We start from the raw sequence: 19754 nt of genomic DNA, 5'->3' as shown, positions 1-19754 counted from the left end.
TATATAATATTTTCTTAACACCCTGATAACATGTACGAAATATGGGTGAAATCGGTTCTCAACCACACCTTCTTCCAACATAACGCTATTTTGAATTCCATCTGATGCCTCCTCTTTATAATATATACATTAGGAGCCAATGATGATAGCGGAATAGAACTTTACACAAATACGGTATTTGAAAAATATGTAAATGACTGATAATGAAATCTCGATTATCACTTTATCATGCGAGAGTATAAAATGTTCGGTGACACCCGAACTTAGCCCTTCCTTACTTGTTTTTTATAAAATTTGTTTCTTCTATAATTTTGCTACTTTTGATATGTGTTATTTTTATATTTGACAAGCAAAATAAAGACTTCTAATTAAACAAACATTATTGGATATAAAGAAAATATAAAATAAATTGTAGAAGTGTTTATTTTTTTCATAAATTATCCGTCTGCCAGCTGCGTTCGCGTTTTCGTTGCCATTAATTATATTGTACTTTAGATATTATTTTCACACATTTAAATCGTGTCAGAACAATAATTTATCATATTTAATTTCATAATATTTCTCTGAGGTGGGATACTAGATTACGAAATTAATTATAATGTCGAGAAGAAACTACCATTACGAAGTACCGTAAATATATTTATACATATATATATGTATCATACTGTATATAGGCAATTACATATACAGGGTATGCCAAATCATGTCACCAAAAATATTCGAAATAGAATTCGAAAATTTTTCTTAATTTGATAAAAATTAAAAAAAAAATATTAAATGATACATATGAGCTAGATCACCTTTTTTTGATATAGTGTTGTTACCGTGATCCGAGTTTTTTCGCGAAGTGTAAGTTTGTGTTTATATAACCGAAAATTCTGTACTCAGATTTCAAAATAAGTAAAGTTAATTCTTCTTGAATAAAAAAATTATTCCTCTGGTTGTTACTACCTAATACAGCTGTTGTTAGCTAATTAGAAACGCTCCCTTTTTGTGGGTGGCTAATGGCTAATGCTTTGACATATCCTTTTTTATATACCTTAAAGTCTTGCATTGCCCTAAGCAGCTACATTTTCGACCTTCGTAGATGTGTAAATAAATTATGAATCATGTCAAATGCTGAAAAAATTGTTTAAAAGTATATCCAACGTTGCACACAAAGAAAAAACCCGAAAAACTTCATCAGAAATAGACGGCAGAATTACACCATCGCACGAAGAAACCCAAAACAGAGTTCCACTAACATTCTACGTGAAATTCATGACGACTATAATGTCCAAATATCCCAGTAAACAAAGCAAGACAGCACGCAGGAAACCACTTCTGCCTAAAATTGAAAAGAAACGATGCGTAGACTTTACCAACTCTTATTGGACAAAAAATCAATGGAAGTATCCCGTTTGGAGCGATATACCAGAAATTATTCGCAAAGGTCCTGATGGTCGTAGGTATGTTCGCCGTCCAATCAATTAAGAATTTGATCCTCGTCATATTTCACGCCTGGTGAAGCATGGTATCAAGGATCAATGATGGTGTGCGGATCTTTTACTTGGAATGGTGTTGATCCACTACATAAGATTGATGGAATTTTAAACAAGGAGCAATACGTCGACATCCTAAAAAATGTCATGTGGCCATGGGCTGAGGAAAGTCTTCTAGTTATGTGGAAATTTTAACAAAAAATTATCTAAAGCATACGGCAAAGTTGACACAAAAGTCTTTTGATGAAAATTCAATAAATGTTTTGGAGTGGCCATCCTCCAGCCCAGACTTGAACACTATAGAACATTTCTGGGGTAATGCTAAAAAAGCCGTAAGTACCAAAAATATCCCAAATATGGTTGTTAGTATTTAATAAAATAATGATGGCATGGCAAATAATATCAACACTGCGCTGTCAGAGACTTATAACGCCAATTCGTAATCGATGTGAAGCAATATTCAGGTATAAGGATTAAGTAAAAAAGTACTAACTGAAAGTAAGCAAATTTTTGTAATATCATAATTTGTTTGCTGATAAAATATTTCCGTTTCTAATTAGTTGTTAAAATCATTAGAACAAAAACGAATTTTAAATTAAATGTTTACTAAAAGAATTTATGTTTAACATAAGTTTCAATAAAAAGTGTGAAAAAACAGTAAAAATTTGTGATTTGGGAAAATAACATGTTTTACTGCAAAATAAGTGGCGTTTCTAATTAGATGTCAACGGCTGTATATATGACTGTTTCCCTCTTTCGAAAATTGATCAACTAACCAGCACTCTACTCAGTAACTATTAAATGAATGTTACTCATACGCCATGTCAAACGTGTATTGTATGTATGCATAGCACATAAAGCAACAAATATGACAAAATACATTATAAAATTTATTTAAAGACAATATTTTTGTTTAAGATTTTCTGCATTTTCTATTTGAATTTTATATTCCGAATTTATTTAATTTAAAAATTTGAATAAATAACTGTGTGTAAATCTGTTGTTTAAAAGGAAAAGGAAAGTACTTCATATTACTCATACGACATGGTGGCACATGTAATTCAGTGAACCGTAAAAAATATATTAAATATTAAAAAAAATAAAATTGTTCACTTCTTGAATACAAAAAATGCGTACATTATTATTTTGAGTAAAATTTTAGAACAGGTGGCCTTACCTTTAGCAATTGAGTTTTATGTGATATAAATTGTTAATAAATAAATATCGGAAACAACATATATTTCATAAATGCATATGCATAAATATAAGACAGTCAGCGCATAACAAATCACCCTTTAATATCTTTGTACATTATTGTGTTTTAGGTGCATTTTGGTGTGACAGTCTGCTTCATTTGCCAGACTTCTTAACGCTCGAAGTAGCAAATCTCACTTGACGTTTGCCAATCATTTTGCACGTCAAATGCGCGGTCAACACACACCGCAATACATACAGACAAAATATATCCCTTTTCACCTAAAGAATATGCACATATGCCAGATATTATTATCAAGAAAGTATATCTGTGACAAAGGTCCGCTCACACGTTGCTAATCTTGAATAATTAGCAATTAGACAGTGACTATGTGCTGTTTTTAAAATAATAAATTAAACAGAAATTTGCGTCTAACTTTTGTATCAAAAAACAGCAGAGTGATCTCGAACATATGATCGCTGACTTCGGTGTTATTTCTTGGTTATTTGTTAAGTTCTGCGCGACTGCTGACTTGGCGCGTGATGGCGGCACATTTGGGCGCATTGCCCAGTAATGAGCATGCCAATAATTAATTATCCATTTTTGTGCAGGGTACTTTGGGCAATTTTCTTAAATTTATGGTTTACACAGACGGTAAATTAATTGAAAAGCACATTTTGTTCTATAACAAGACATGGTTATTCGTCTGGAAGTAAATGTGGTGTCTTAATATTGAAACGAAAATATCATAAACGTACCAACCGGCGAGGTTAAAGTAATCACTTGCCGAAGTGGTTACTGTTTGCAGTTGTTGTTTAGGTTCAAAATAGGTAAGTACTTATAGAAATAGTATATACAATATTACCTAATATTTTATGAAGGATTATTAAGTTTATTTTATTATTCTTTCAAATATTTCGCTACTTTTCGACGTTTGGAAGACCATGTTAAGACTATTCCTGGTACAATCCTCATTTATTTATCTTATCCTATTGCTGGAATCTGCGATTGTTATTGTGAGTTCTGTGTGTTTTCAAAAAACTTTTATTTTTGCTATTTTTGCTTTCTCTTTTTTATAGATTCAGAAACTAGAGAATTCTAAGTGATTTCTCTAATTTATTTATTATCGGTTTTTTCTTAACTCATTATTCTAAGAATTCGCCTTGGTGTTAGATAATCTTTATGAACCATCATCAAAAGGAATTTTTTTAATTTGATGTCAAAGAAAATACTCAAAATAGTTATGGTTTTCTACCTTCCGATGAATTCCAAGGCACCATAGTTCACCAAGAAAAGAAGAATTATGGCAGAGCGAGTAATTTTGATACTATTTACAAATTTTAATTGATTGTATTCTATAAGGTCTAAAGCTTTTAGGAAATATGGTTTATGAATATACGAAACACTTTTTTCGTTTAATCTTCTAATCAAAGCCAAAAGTTTCAAGAAAAATTTAAAATTGTGTGTCTAAGGGCTTATAAAAGAAAATTGTTTTGGTTTCGAAATTCGAGTTAAAAATTTTTTTTTAAATAATTTTTTGAAATATTTACCGAAGCTATAATATCATTCATAGTTACAAAGGATTACATTTGTACAAAAACTTGATTCTAACCGTTCAGTTTATATGGCTGCTATATGCTGTAATGGTCCGATCTGAACAATTTCTTTGAAGATTATTGGATAATAATCTCGACGAAACTTTCTTGAAACTCTCTTGGCAAATAAAAGTATTTTTCATACAAAGACTAGATATCTCGATATCACAAAAACTCAGGGAGGAGTCCGAATGCATACAGAAACGGACATGACTAAATAGAATCATTTCTTCATGCTAATCATTTTTACCGAGTTTTCCAAAAGGGATGATATGATTTCTAACTGTCGTTTCGGCCATTTTTAATATGTCATGATCTGTAATATTTTAGTGACTCTCGTAATAATATTAACGAGAGTATTATAGTTTTGTTCACATAACGGTTGTTTGTAAAAGTCCTAAAACTAAAAAGAGTCAGATATAGGGTTATATATACCAAAGTGATCAGGGCGACGAGTAGAGTCGAAATCCGGATGTCTGTCTGTCCGTCCGTCTGTCCGTCCGCCCGTGCAAGCTGTAACTTGAGTAAAAATTGAGATATCATGATGAAACTTGGTACACGTATTCCTTGGCTCCATAAGAAGGTTAAGTTCGAAGATGGGCAAAATCGGCCCACTGCCACGCCCACAAAATGGCGGAAACCGAAAACCTATAAAGTGTCATAACTAAGCCATTAATAAAGATATTAACGTGAAATTTGGCACAAAGGATCGCATTAGGGAGGGGCATATTTGGACGCAATTGTTTTGGAAAAGTGGGCGTGGCCCCGCCCCCTACTAAGTTTTTTGTACATATCTCGGAAACTACTATAGCTATGTCCACCAAACTCTACAGAGCCGTTTTTTTAAGGCATTTCCATATACAGTTCAAAAATGGAAGAAATCGGATAATAACCACGCCCACCTCCCATACAAAGGTTATGTTGAAAATCACTAAAAGTGCGTTAACCGACTCATAAAAAACGTCAGAAACACTAAATTTTACGGAAGAAGTGGCAGAAGGAAGCTGCATCCAGGCTTTTTTTAAAAATTGAAAATGGGGGTGGCGCCGCCCACTTATGGACCAAGAACCATATCTCAGGAACTACTAGACCGATTTCAATGAAATTCGGTATATAATATTTTCTTAACACCCTGATGACATGTCCGAAATATGGGTGAAATCGGTTCACAACCACGCCCTCTTCCAATATAAAGCTATTTTGAATTCCATCTGATGCCTTCTCTGTATAATACGAGTATAAACATTAGGAGCCAATGATGATAGCGGAATAAAACTTTACAAAAATACGGTATTTGAAAAATATGTAAATGACGTATTATGAAATCTCGATTATCACTTTTACCATGTGAGATGTTTTATATTCAGTAATGTTTACAATTTAATAATGGACAGATGTACGCAAGAAAAGATATTTCAATTTTATTATCAAAATAATCATTCTTCAATTGCTATCATTGCCATTTGATGGTCGTAATAATCGTCCACCCGTGCTCGCTATGCGTCGAATTGTTGAAAACTTCGAGCGCACGCTTTTGTTGAATAATGTTTAAGTGACAATAAGATAAAGAACTGCTCGAAGTAATGAAAATATTGCTGCTGTTCAGGCAAGTGTTGCTGAAGACCGCAAATTGTCGATTCCTAGACTTTCTCAAGAATTGCGACTGTCTCAAACCACAACCTGGCGGATTTTGAGAAAGGATTTGGGCTTGCATGCGTATAAAATTGTTCTCACTCAAAGAACCATTTGAAAAACCGTGCATGTCGTGAATTTCTTGATTTTTGCTTTTAAAACGAAAACTATTTAATTAAGAAAATCATCGTCTTCGATCAGGCTTACTTTCATCTGAGTGGTGCGTTAAATAAACAAAACTGTCTGTTTTGGTGCGAGGAAAAACCACAAGTTATTCATGAACAATCATTACAATCACCTAAATTGACACTTTGATGTGCTTTTTGGTCCTGTGGAATCATCAGTCCATACTGCTTTCGAAATGAAGCTGGTGACACCGTTACTATCAATGGAGAGCGGTACAGATCGATGATATCCAACTTTATATGGCCGCAATTGGAAAAGGTTGATCTTCACAACATCTGGTTCTAACAGGAGGGGGCTACTTTCCACACAGCACGCGCAAAATTGGAATTATTGTGATAAAATTTTGAAGATTCTATTATTTCAAGAAACTGTGACATTGAATGGCCTCCAAGATCTGCGATTTAACACCATTAGATTACTTCTTGCCAAGTTATTTGAAGTTATTGGTTTTTAGCTATAAACTAGAAGCTCTTCAAGTTTTAGAAGTAAATTTTAAACGTGCTATTCAGAACACACGACTTGATTTAGTGGAAAAAATACACGATTAATATATTTGTTTCTTCGTGGCAAACTTAATATACCCTCTTCAGCGTATACAAATGTGGTTTTTAACTCAGACTTGCTTGAACTCTCTAATAAGAACAAAAAAGGTCTTAAAAAAGAAACTGAAACTAAATATCAATATTGTTTGCTGTCAAATACTGAATTCTGTTTTCCACAAAGAAAATATAATTAAAGTCTTTCATAGTATAAATTGAGTGGTATACCGTTGGATGATGTACTGCCACTAATGATATCATTAGAGCGTGCCAAAATGCGTTTGAACATTAAAACTACTATATATGTATGTGTGTACGAAAAAACTGTAAACCAAATTCCTAGACGAATAGATTTACATTTGTTCTGAATATTTTAAATATTTTCACTATAAAATGGAGTGTAAGGTAATATTTATTGGCCTATAAACTTTTTAGTTGTTTTTAAATATTCGGTTTCACGCAGCTACCTATACACACATACAGTAAATATAATGCCGAAAACTCAGTACGTATGTATATGAATGGATCTCCTTTATACATAGTCATCGTTGTATACTGCAAACATATTTATATTGTTCATGTTATTATTCATATTTTGCTTATTTACTTTGCGCTAAAATGCATTATTTTGTGAATTAAGGCAAATATTATATTTAGTTTATAGCTAGACGTATTCAACGGCGAGACAGTCACTTAAAAGCGCTAAAATTAAGGCATTCTAAAATACGATGACGCAGTTAAATTCCTTGCAGTGCACTTACGTATAAACATACATACATACATATGTATGTATATGCATCTACATATGTATAAAATAAGTATATATACATATATGTATGTGTGTATATAATTGCATTTTACACTTACATATGTGCCGTTAAAAATTGCGATTGCGCTTAAAAATAAGGCGTTGCGTTGCGTTGCACACGATAAAGGCGGCGGCTAGAAAGCGTTCATTTAATTTGGCAAATTACACATAACGGTTAACACTAGAGTGTACTCATTAAATTAGCAATTATTTAATTAGGCCTTAATTACTTTTGTGTTAAAATAAACAATTTTTAATTAAATATTTCTTAATTAATTTTGTGCTTAATTAAACATTTTTAATTTTAATATCTATTTAACTTTGTGTTAAATAAAAAAAAATACTAATTACTGTTTGATTAATTTTGCGTTAATTATTTTTTTAATTAATTAATTTCTAATTAATTTTGTATTAAATTAAAATAATAATAATAATGTACATATTATTAATTAATTTCGTGTGTAATTAAAATTTTTTAAATTAATTAATTACATTTAATTAATTTTGCGTTAAATAAATATACTAATTGATTTGTGCTTAATTAAAAAATTTTAAATTAATTAATTTCTAATTAATTTTGTGTTAAATTAAAAAAAAAATATTAATGTATTCTTAATTAATTTTGTGTTTAATTAAAATTTTTAAAATTAATTAAGTCGTAATTAATTTTGCGTTAAATATAAAAATTAATTAATTTGTGCTTAATTACAAATTTTTAAGTTAATTAATTACAAAGTAATTTTGTGTTAAAAATAAATAAATATTAATTAATTCTTAATTAATTTTGCGTAAAATTAAAAACAATTTCACAAAGTGTGGTATGAAAAAATAAAATAAATAAACATAAATATTAAACAAAAAAATTACAACGTGTCGTTGCTTGTGTTGTTGTATGTCTGTCTGTCTGTCGGTATGTTTGCGCAAACGCACGAACCAATCGCAGCAACAAAATGTTATAATACAAACACACACAAACAACTTAAAAGCTTATGCTTAATACTAAAAGGCATTAATAAATAAATTAATTTATGAAAACAAAAATAAATTAACAAGCAGCAAATAAATTTGAAGCAACAAAGCGTAAAAACGTGTAAACAAATCATAAATTTGGTGTGAAAAAAGCGCGCATCACTCGAAATTTATTTCACGCTACTGCACATGCTCATTGAAACGAATTAACGAGTATCGTTTTTTGTTGTTTTTGTGGTGCTATTGAGTACCAAATTTGTTTATTTTATTTATTTATGTCATATTCATGAGTTTTACAAAGTTCTACAATGTTTTTTTCAGTGTAAAAAAGTATTGCTTGTTGCATAGATTTTCTTGAAAAGTTTTTAAGCAAATTTTATCACTTGATGGGCGCTTAACTTAGTAAATAAACTGCTTAAGACATTTACTTAAATTGTTTGCGTGTATTTGTGCGGTAACGGTAATTGGTTCTTACGTTTAACACTTAACAGCTGACACTTTGCACTTATGACAAGACAATGACACATTTAAAAATAAAAATTTATTTTTTTTATTTAATTGTTGTTAACTTTGGTTTTTTGCTTAATTCGAAAATAATTGCTAATTTAAGATTTTCTGCGCATACGCTTTGACTAGTATTTCACACTGTGTTTGCCATTTGAACACTTTTCTTTGGCTTAGCATAACCTCACATTTGAAAACTTTGCATTAAAATTGTTTTAAACTACCTTTATGGCGAAGCTACCATTGGGTATGTCCTTGCCGCCGAATTTCACATTGATATCATAATCACCGGGATCCTTGAGCGCGTAGAAAATGTCGAAGAAGCCATCCTTCTCCAAGACATCGATGTCAACGATTTCACTGTGAATGAAAATGTAGTAATTAGTTAAATAATACTAATAATCAATTGCACCCCAATGCCAGTTACCCCCATTCCCATTTTACATCGCCTCAACCCACTACGTACCGTCCGGATTTGTGATCGGTGATCTTGCATGTGACCGCGCCATCGCCCGCGTCGCGCGCATCCACCGTTAGGTGACTCTTGCTGCCCGACGCTTGTATTTTCGGCGCCTCTTCGACCAGCTTGCACTTCTTCGCCTCACCCGTGGGGAATGCTTCGAGTTTGAATGGCGATCCTTCAATATCTTTATCGCCATATTTGATGCTCACGTGATAGGTGCCACATTCGTCGGGCACGAATGACACAACATATGTACCGCTGCCGACTTCTTCCATGCGTGGTGCTAATTGTTTACCTTTCGGGTTCTTGATCGCGACATTAATGTCATCTTGACCGGCCGTTTTGGTGTCGATCTCGAATTCGGCTGGTAGTGAAGCAGGTGTTTTCTTCTTCTCATTGACGCCCTTAACTTTTACTTTAGTGGCCTCCGATTTGGGGAAGACGGTCATTACGAAGGGACTGTGAAATGCAAGATTGAATATTCAGTGAAATCCGCAAAACACTTTCGCATTATAATACTATGTCTAACCTGCATGGCACCTCTTCATCGGCGAACTTCACTTGGCACGTCAGCACTGAACCCTGTTTGGGCGGCACATAGTGCACCGCGTATATGCCATTGCTCTTATCTTCAACGCGCAGATTATCCACAGGTATGCCCTCAGAGTTGGTCAATTTGACGGCTATGCGTCCAGGTCCGGCCTCGCTGACGTCTACATTGAAGTAGGTTGGCACACTTTCGCGCACTTCGCCATGCTCAATGCCGGGTCCGTATACTTTCACCTTGCTGGGGTCTACAGTCTCTTCGACCAATACGCGGAACGGTGAGCCGGGTATATGCTTGTCAGCAAAACGTATAGTGATATCGTATTCGCCAGGATCTGTCGCCAAATACTCGACATCGCAGCTGCCGTCACGATTGTCGGTGCAGGTCATTTTCGCTTCGGATGGACCCTCAATGGCCAGCGATAGACCGCCATTGCCAGCACCACGTGTTTCTACCGTGAATTTGTTTTGTTGATTCGTCAGACCTTTCTCCAATCCCGGACCGTAAGCTTTGCAACGTGACGGATCACAACCACTCTTCACATGCACCACAAACGGCGAACCAGGCACGGGAATGTTGTCGTAGAGCAGCTCAATGGTGTGACGACCAGCCTCGAAGGGTGTATAGGCGACGCGGAAAATGTCATCGGATGGACCCGAAACAATCTTGCTAGGCAGCACATTACCCTTGGGATCGAAGATGGCGCAGGAGAGTTTCGTTGAGTCGATGTCGCTGCCAACTTTGCTCATGTCAACCATGAAATCCGTGGGTGCATTCATAATGACGCCTGTGGAGCGAGAGAGGAGTTGTGTTAGTTAATTGTTACAGAGCCAGCGAGCCGAATAACGCACAAAACAAATGATAGAAGAGGACATTTAAATGCGATTAGTGTAAAAGTGAAGGTAACAGCGTTTACGCACGAAGCTGCGTGAAAACTAACGAACTCGGCTTTCCTTTTGATTTGCCGAACTGTTAACTTTCACGTTACTTCGTATGTAAACGAACTAAGGCTCAGTACGACCCAAATATAAAACTGTTGCCGAATACGCTTCGTAAGTGTTTAGGCAAAGCATCGCCATGCGTTCGAGATCCCATGACTGGGTGGCTAACGAACTCACGCAGGCGGGGCTCACATGCTATCGAATATATTATTCATGATTACTGTTAGATTTGTGATTAGTTTGCAAATAACGAACGAACGAACGAACACAGTAAATGCTTGGGTTAAGTAAGACTGGTTTGGCTTGGAAGACCAGTTGTTGTGGCACACAAAAGCGTTTGGTTAATTTTGTAGGCGTTTGCTGTTTTTGTTTTAATCAAAGAAAGTTCAATATTGCGTTGGCCTTTATGCTGATCGTACTTGTTTGAGTCACGCATGCGCTTGCGGGTTGGCTGACAACAGTAACGGCGAAGCATCAGAACTACATCGAACGCAAATAATTCGATGCCTGCGTAAATTTCAATATCCTACCATGTGGTTGTATGCCAATACCACTCACGCGCGTGTTTTGTAGATTCGGCAGTGGCATGATGACCGGCTGGAATGGTGAACCGCTGATGTGACGTTCGTTGAATGTGATGTTCACAGTATAGTCGCCGGCTTCGGTCGGTAGATAGGCGACATTGCATGTGCCATCGCCATTGTCGCGGCAATTAATCGCAGCCTCACAGGGACCCTCTACGGTCACACCAAGTCCACCTTGACCGGCGCCACGTGTGTCTATTATGAACTCAGCTGGTTGTGCTACCAGACCACGTTCAAGGCCGGGTCCAAAAGCGCGCACTTTATTCGAATCACTGCCGCTGAGACATTGCAGGCGGAATGGGCGTGGCGCGATCGGTGTGCCACCGAAACAGATGCTCAGCAGGTATTCACCCAGTTGGGTGGGTGTGAAATTGACGAGGAATCCCTCAGCGGTGGGTATGACGTGCGCGCGTATGCGACTGCCCGATGGACTGGTAATGGTGACGGCGAGATCCGCTTTCGGCAGGCCACGCGTAATGATGCGGAACTGCTGGAGGCTATTCAATGGTGCAGCTTGTACGTGAATAAGTTTGTAACGAAAGTTTTTGGGCTTAGATGATGACCTTGTATTGTTCTTGTATCTTGTTGTAAACTATCACTTAAATTGACTGAACCATTGCTATTTTGTTTTCTTTTTTTTTTGTTTTTGGTTTCGACAATATAACTCAGATATGCATAGGTGAAAAATGAGAGAGCGAGATAAAGCGTTAAAAGCATTGAATACTTACTTGGTTCGAGACCGTCAACTTTGATCTTGGTAACATCCAAAGTTTGCTCCACAAGCACCTTCTGGCCGAGCGGGACAGGTTGACCGCCATAAGTCATGGTGGTGGTGTAGGCACCCTTGGTGGGTGGTATGACCTCCACTGTGTAGGTGTTGTCTTCGTTATCGATAATGCGGCTTGGCACTTCCACTTTAGTCTCCTCGTGTACGATCTTCACCTTCAGCTCGGCATCGCCGGCATCACGTGCATCCACATTGAAATGTGTGGGTGCGTTAGGGCGCACGCCAGGCTGCAACCAGGGACCGAATGCCTGTACTTTATTGGCATCGATTGGGACGCCAACGTAGACGCGGTAGGGGGCATTGGGTGTAGCCACGCTGCCGTAGTTGACTGCGGTGAAGAAACATTTTTGAGAAATAAATTTCATAAAGGTCTTTAAACATTTCACTTACCTTCAACCGTATGCGGTACACCTGAAGTTGGTATATATGTGCAAGTCTTTGTGCCGTCTGGATTATTTTTGATATCTACCGGTACCCGCTTTCCATACACATCCTCGACCACAACTTCCAAGGGCGCTGAACCAGCCTTGGAGGTATCCACCGTAAATGTTTGTGGTTTACCAATTGTTACACCGTTCTTCTCCAAACCGGGGCCAAATGTCTTCACCAGTTCAGGGTGGAAATCTGTGCGCGGCAAGATCTGTGCAATGAACGGTGACTTGGGTATGTCTTCATTATCGCACAAAATATGCACTGCATATTCGCCAACAGCAGTTGGATGGTATTTGACCAATGCAGAGCCATCACCATTATCATGACACTCGATCTCTGCTTGTGATGGACCCGCCACAGTAAAGCCGAGTGCGCCAGTTTCGCCATTAGTTTCCACAACAAAAGCGGCGGGATAACCGATAATACCGCCACTCAAACCGGGACCATAGGCGACAATGGAAGACTCCTTCTTAGGTCCAACCTTAATTTCAAAAGGCGATTTTGGCACCTCTTGGCCACCAAATGTGACCATAGCAACATAGCGACCCTCTTTAGTGGGGAAGTAGTGACACTCGTATGTAGAACCATCAATTTTAGTTAAGGCAATATTTTGATTAGCACCACCGGGTCCGATCACGCGTACCTCCGGTATACCTTCGCCAGCTCCTTCGGTATAAATTTTGAAGTCGGCATCATCGCCAACGCGTACACCGTTCGCCTGCAGACCGCGACCCGAAGCGCGTACCTTACGCGCATCAGAAAGCGGCGCTACCTTCACCGGGAAGGGGCTATTCGGTATGGGACTGCCAGCATAGAAGACGTTAACTGAATGTAGACCTTGCGTGGAGGCGACATATTCACAACGCCACACGTCGTTCTCCAATTGACGTACCTTAGCCGCCACGGATGTCTTGTGGTTGGCCGGGTCGATGATGATCACCTCGGGTACGCCACGTCCAGCGTCTTTAGCATCAATATCGAAGAAAGTCGGTTTAGTAATGGTAACACCAGCTGGCTGTATGCCGGGTCCAGTAACTTTAACCTTCGAAGCATCACCGGCATGACCTTCCACCTTAACGGGGAACGGACTCTTCGGTATGTCACGACCAGAGAACTTCACAAACACTTTATGTTCACCCTCAGCTTTGGGTATATATGAGATGGAGTAGGTCAAATTCTTATCGTTGTTGAAGCGTACATCGGCTTTTTCGATTTGACCATTTGGCGAAACGATATCGACATCGACGGAACCTATGATATGTTTGCAAAGGGAAATTAGGATTAAAAAATTGTAGGATATTCTACATAAGTGTACTATACCTTTGCCAGCGGAGAAAGTCTCCACCGTAAAGTTGGCTGGTGCACCCACCACAGGGCCGATCGGTTCAATGCCAGGACCATAAGCACGTACTCTGTTCAGAAATAGATCGTATGCATTTTAGTTTGAGCAAGTTAAAAAAGTAATGTTTCAAATAACTACAATAAATAAATTGCTTTACTGTAAATATAACTGCAAAAAGTGCAATACTTTTGGTGTAATCAATGAATAATTAAATGAAACTAATATCGGTGTAAATATGTATATAGACCAGATTAAGGGGTTTGGTTAGTATAGAATTTCGACGTCCTCAAAATAATGAAATAAAGAAACTCGGGTCCTTTTCTAACCGCTTAATTGACTATCAGAGATTTAATTTATCTTTTTGAGTGTCCTCAAGGATATTTTTCCGATTATTAAAACTGGGAAAAATCTCTTAATATATCTTAACATCATTTTTCGATAGGAATCGTTAAATATTTTCTTTGTTAAGCTTATTTTATAAAAAAGTAAAAGAAAAAGACAAGGGAAAATCAAAATTTAATTCAGTTTTGAAATTTTTATTTAAAAGAATAGTGTTTTTTTATTTAATTCATTTTTTTGTCAGAAACTAGTTTGTTATTCATTAATTATTCATTGATTACCCTTAAATATTTGCAATATGTTATTAGCCAAGTGCTCTGTTAATTTTTACTGCATTGGCTGTTAGACAAAAGGCAGAGCTTTTCATAATGACAAGTGCGTTAAAAAAAATATTTATTTAAATATTTATTATTTTCATAATTAATATAGTTATATACAAATTAATTAGTTTTGTAATTTATTTAATCGTTATTAATTATAAAATCGCTGTAATGGGTGTTAATAAACAAAACCCTGCAGTCGATTTGCATTTTTATTAAAACCATATTTTAGCAGAGCAGCTTCATGTTGAGTTTTTGCTGCAGCAAACAATTCCGTAGCATTCTCTGTGCAGTGCAGTTAGTTAACATATTTGAGCGGTCGCCACAGAAAATGGTAATGAATATTCTTAACATTCTCTGCGGTCGCTGTATTCATTTTAACAATAAGCGCCTGCGGCTATGCAAAGATTTGCATAAAGAGAACATAGACACAAATGACTGCTGTTGTTAGTGAAAGCAGCGCTGCTTACTGCTAATCAACATTACATTTTAATTTTAACAGTTTCTCTTGCTGTTGGCGTAAAGTTCTGTTAAGTGCCATAGAATTCTGTTATATGCAATTACTTATTTCCTTAGCGGCTGTTTTTATTTATTAAGCGCAATTTCGGACATTTTTGCTGTTCAATACCGTTGGTTGTGCGTTAAACTAAAAATTCTACGGATGTAATTACTACACTGAATTCTCAAAGTAAAATTGAATATAAAATATAGCGTCAAATGCTTGCCTTATGCTTTTTGCCGTTCGAACAGTGCGACGAAAGGCGAATTTGCCGAAACAAAAAAGTTAAAAATTTAACATAATATAATTTTTAGAGAAGTACATAATGACACTTAGCAAACAAGCAAGTAGAAAGACGTTGAAATACGCCTGTAGCTAGCAGTAAGAGCAAGAAACGAAAAAGATAACCAAATAACTGGTAAATGGCGGTTAAGCTGTTCTCCAAACAATACAAACAAAACAAATTACTGTGCTTATTTAGCCGCGTTGAGCAGTTAAAATTAACAATATGCAAGCATTCCAGACTTACCGCGGTGGAGGAATGCTGAGTTTTACGTTTTTTCATTTCAGTGAAATTTTTGTTTTCATGTTTTGCATAGGTTTTTGTGAAAAAACAATATCCAATAAAGAATTTTGAAACACACAGAAGAAAAAATAGATACAAGGAAGAAAAAAATACATATTAGATTTTTGAATTTGTAAGCCAAAAACAATTTTATGGGAAAACAGCAAAAAAAAATTTAAAAAATTTTAAATAAAAAAGAAAAATAAATTAAATAAAATACATTTAAAAAAATTGGAAGCAAAATTTTTATTTAACTAATTTAATTTAAGTGAAAAATTGTATTACATTTTTTTAAATTAAAAATTTGAGTAATATTAACAAAATAAAAATGGAAACTAAGGACAACAAAAATAATTCGTTTGATATTATTTTACCTCAATACAACCAGTTCCAATTTGAAAAAAATTGTAAAAAATTTTTAAATAAAAATTAAACAAATGGAATACAATTCTTTTTAAAAAGAAAAACTTAATAAAAATTTAAACAAACATTGAAAAATAAAAAAAAGAACTAAAGAAAATATATAAATATTATGCCCAGTATTTGTTCCCCAACACAAACCTCTATTTCGAATTAAAAATATGAAAATTATAGAGAAATTCTAAAACTTGACAAATTTTATCGAAAAAGTCGAAAAAAATAAAAGTATTTCAATTTTAGAAATTTTCTCACCTCTACACAAAAACCAGTCTTGATTTGAAAAAAAAGAAATAAAAAAATAAATAAAAATTGGAAGAACAATTCCCGACTAGCGTTCGATTAAATATGTGAAAAATAGTATGCGCACACACACATAACATTAATTAAGAAGACAAATAGAAAACGTAGAAAGAAGTAAGTTGAATTGTAGTTGAGAAAGGTTACGTGCCAGTTGCAGTTAATTCAGTTTTTAAATGTGTACACGCTCAGAAAATTTAATAATTTATTATAAATATATATTAACGGTAATTTGTAACTTTTATTATTCGAAATAAATTTCTCAAAATACGAACTCACCTATTTGGATTGGTCTTGGGACGCAACGGGGCACCTTGCTTCAACTTAGAATTTGGATACTGCGACAAGTAGGTCATCATCGACTGTTCATCCACATTGGGATTAACCAATTCCTCGGGTTTGATCAGTTGACGCACATTCAACCAGTCATCGGCGAGACCCATGGCCTCGGAAGCATTCTGTACAGCATCCTTGGGATCCCACATCTCCCAGTCAGGACAGAGACCGGGCGCGCAGGCATCAACCAAAGCACCAACCGCCTTACCGGTGGTCCAGTCGTTGGTGAAGTTGTTAATGGGCATATCCGGGATTCTAGTATGGATCCAGTTGAGTAGCCTGTAAGAGAAATGAGTAGAAGGAAGAAGTTTATATTTGTTCAGTAAAAGAATACTCTGTATTGCTTGAAATAATTTTTTCTCTTATTATATTAATATACTATGTAAATAAAATTTGTTAAGATTTTCGGACGGCGTAATTCCTCTTCTACCAGTCTCATTTGAGTAATGTACTCTTGTTTCGATAAGTTTTGAGGTCCTTCTGTGGGGGCAACTGGGGTGCTTTCCCTTCTCTTTGTTTTCTTGATGGTGCTTGTGTGGCCGGAGTTTCCCCTGAGGTTATCTTTTCTCTAGTTTTGTCGGCTTATTTAGGCGTGATGGTGTGTGTGGGGGATCTAAATATCCGACTACTTTTACGAAAGACCGACCCGAATTCCTCGTCTTGGCCATCTTTATTTTGTTGTTCTTTTTGTTTTGTTGGTTTTTTTTGTTGTTGTTGCGGTGTATTCATTTTTGTTCTAATGGGTATCCGCTTCTAGTCGCTATCTCCGCACATTGTAACAGTTGCCCTTTTTGAACCCCCTGGTTATCTATGCAAGCAGGGAGGCTACGCAAAGATTGACACAAGTCTCTATGGGAGCTTTTGTTTAGAGCCACGAATCAGGAGCTCGTCTCAGCTGAACCTGAACCAGCCAAAAAATTATGGAGATGAAAACAGTATTAGCTTGACAGCCATTTTGGTAAGACTTCACTCTTATCTACTGAGGTGTTAGAATACTGGTCACACCAGCCCTTTGTCAAACTAATCCGTTCCGGGTTTCCAGTACTCCATAATCAGAATCTTACTGGCCTCTGATGGACGCTTGCCCAGGAGATTCGTCGACACCTGTGCCCTTTTGGTGCTGTTTTATGGATTGTTCCGTCGTCGCTTTGTTCCCTCTCTTTCTTGGGTATGTTCTCTTCGGTACCATTGGAGGTTGTGGACGCTTATTTAAGGCGGCATCTTTTCGCCTCTACGGCGAAGGCTCATTCGGCGCATGAGGCGTTTTGAGTCAAGCCATCCTCTCTTGCAGCTCTTGGTCGGGGACTGCTTATTACTATTCGCAGCTAACCTACTTAGCATAGTAGTAGCCTATTAAGCTCAGGCCTTAGCGTACGCTGTTCAGTCGAGATCATTTATATACACGTATTCAGTTGAGGCCACAGAGAAAGTTATGAATGATTTTTAAAAAAATGGGATAAAGCTTTATTTCAGATAGTTTAAATTCATTCATTATTATTTCTTCATTCATTATAATTTCTTCGGATATTGTACCGTTACCTTCGATAATTATCCGTGACAAATGAGGATACCTTGTAAAATAATGGAGCTCAATCACTTGAATTTTATCGTTCAGTTTATATCGCAGCTATATGCTATGGTGGTCCGATATTAGCGGCTCTAACAAATGCATAACTTCTTAGGAAGAAAGGACATGAGCAACTATGCAGACAGATGGACGGGCAGTCAGATGGGCATGATTGAATGGACTTAGTATGCCGATCATTTGCAAGATCTCGGATTTTTCCTTCTTTTGCTTTACAAATTTCGTGTCAACCTTAATATACCTCCTGATTAAGGTATAAAAAAATCAATTTTGCGCAGTTCCGATTAGCTCAATGTACAAATAGTGTTGATAATTATATTCGGAAAGCAAAAATGTAACATTAAAATGCTAGAAACTTACCTTTGTTTGGGCGTTGGACCCGAGCCATTCACTTGACTTTCATCTTCGCCATCCCATTGTGGCATTGAAATGGAGTAATGTAAAATGAGCGTCCATATTAAGCCGAGAATCAGTTTCAGTTTGCAATCGACGATGTCAGAGGAATCTAAAACCAAAAAAGAATATTTATTATGACTATGCGTTAAGATAAAAGATAAATTTAAACAAAAAAGAACCGGTTAAATATCTAAACTAGCCACATATAGTATGTGCTTAAGCTATACTTGACTTGACAGGAAGCATATTTATTAAACTCAATACAATTTTGTTGAAAAAAGCAACAGGAAAGCTGTGTTACAAGTCTTCTTTGCCACCAGTGCCATAAAAGCGCTAATAGCTTTTTAATTGTGGCCGATTGTTAATATTTTACTGGTGTCTTCCAATATGATAGACAGCTATTAGAGTGCAATAGAATGTACTTTATATGAAAAAGTGACTTGCTTAAATACATATAACCTCACTTCGAAGAGACTTTTAGTATGACATTTAAATAGCAGAATATTAGTAGTGATAAGATACTAGGATGCAAGCAAGTGATTACAAGTGATTTTCAGAAGTTATGATTTTCTGAAAAAATATAAATTAAAATAACAGCTTTTGAGGCAGGCCGCTAGAAGTTTTACCAGCTCTCGCTCTCCAATAGCTGTCATTGATTATTGGTGCGTTTATCATTATTGATTTGGCGCGCTTAATAGTCAATATGAAATCACATGGAATGTGCGAGTGAACTTGTTTTGATGCAGTCGCTACGTAAATGACCAAATACAACACCACAACAAGAGACCGCACGAGAGGCAAGGTAAATGGTGAAGCGCTGAAGCTGGCACTTCAAGTGGCCATTAGACATGCTCACAGACGAGCCGCAGCGCTAACAACCAGTTTTTAGTTAGTAAACTCCATAGCCATGTACGTGTTAAAGCCACTTACAAACACACATACACACTCACGTACATGTGTAGACATGTTTCTCGAAATAACCGGCAACGATT

At 36.2% G+C, this 19754-nt stretch overlaps 1 protein-coding gene across 3 annotated transcripts in view; it reads right to left on the bottom strand.

Annotated features, from left to right (window-relative positions):
- Window positions 1–19754, bottom strand: part of LOC120766878 (filamin-A) — a 113496-nt gene that overhangs the window by 43142 nt on the left and 50600 nt on the right. For 2 of the 3 annotated variants that reach the window (XM_040092611.1, XM_040092608.1), the window contains 9 exons: window positions 18727–18871; window positions 16725–17060; window positions 13984–14075; window positions 12622–13914; window positions 12173–12559; window positions 11391–11957; window positions 9902–10706; window positions 9376–9831; window positions 9134–9269 (listed from right to left, as the gene is read on the bottom strand). In XM_040092611.1, coding sequence (XP_039948545.1) covers window positions 9134–9269; window positions 9376–9831; window positions 9902–10706; window positions 11391–11957; window positions 12173–12559; window positions 12622–13914; window positions 13984–14075; window positions 16725–17060; window positions 18727–18871 — 4217 coding nt within the window. The remainder of the gene's footprint in view (window positions 1–9133; window positions 9270–9375; window positions 9832–9901; window positions 10707–11390; window positions 11958–12172; window positions 12560–12621; window positions 13915–13983; window positions 14076–16724; window positions 17061–18726; window positions 18872–19754) is intronic. The other variant, XM_040092610.1, reaches the window with a different exon arrangement.

The sequence above is a fragment of the Bactrocera tryoni genome, chromosome 1 (assembly GCF_016617805.1).
Source record: "Bactrocera tryoni isolate S06 chromosome 1, CSIRO_BtryS06_freeze2, whole genome shotgun sequence".
Lineage (NCBI taxonomy): Eukaryota > Metazoa > Arthropoda > Insecta > Diptera > Tephritidae > Bactrocera > Bactrocera tryoni.
The sequence above is the reverse complement of the archived record's forward strand: the minus strand, read 5'-3'. Positions and strand labels throughout refer to the sequence as shown.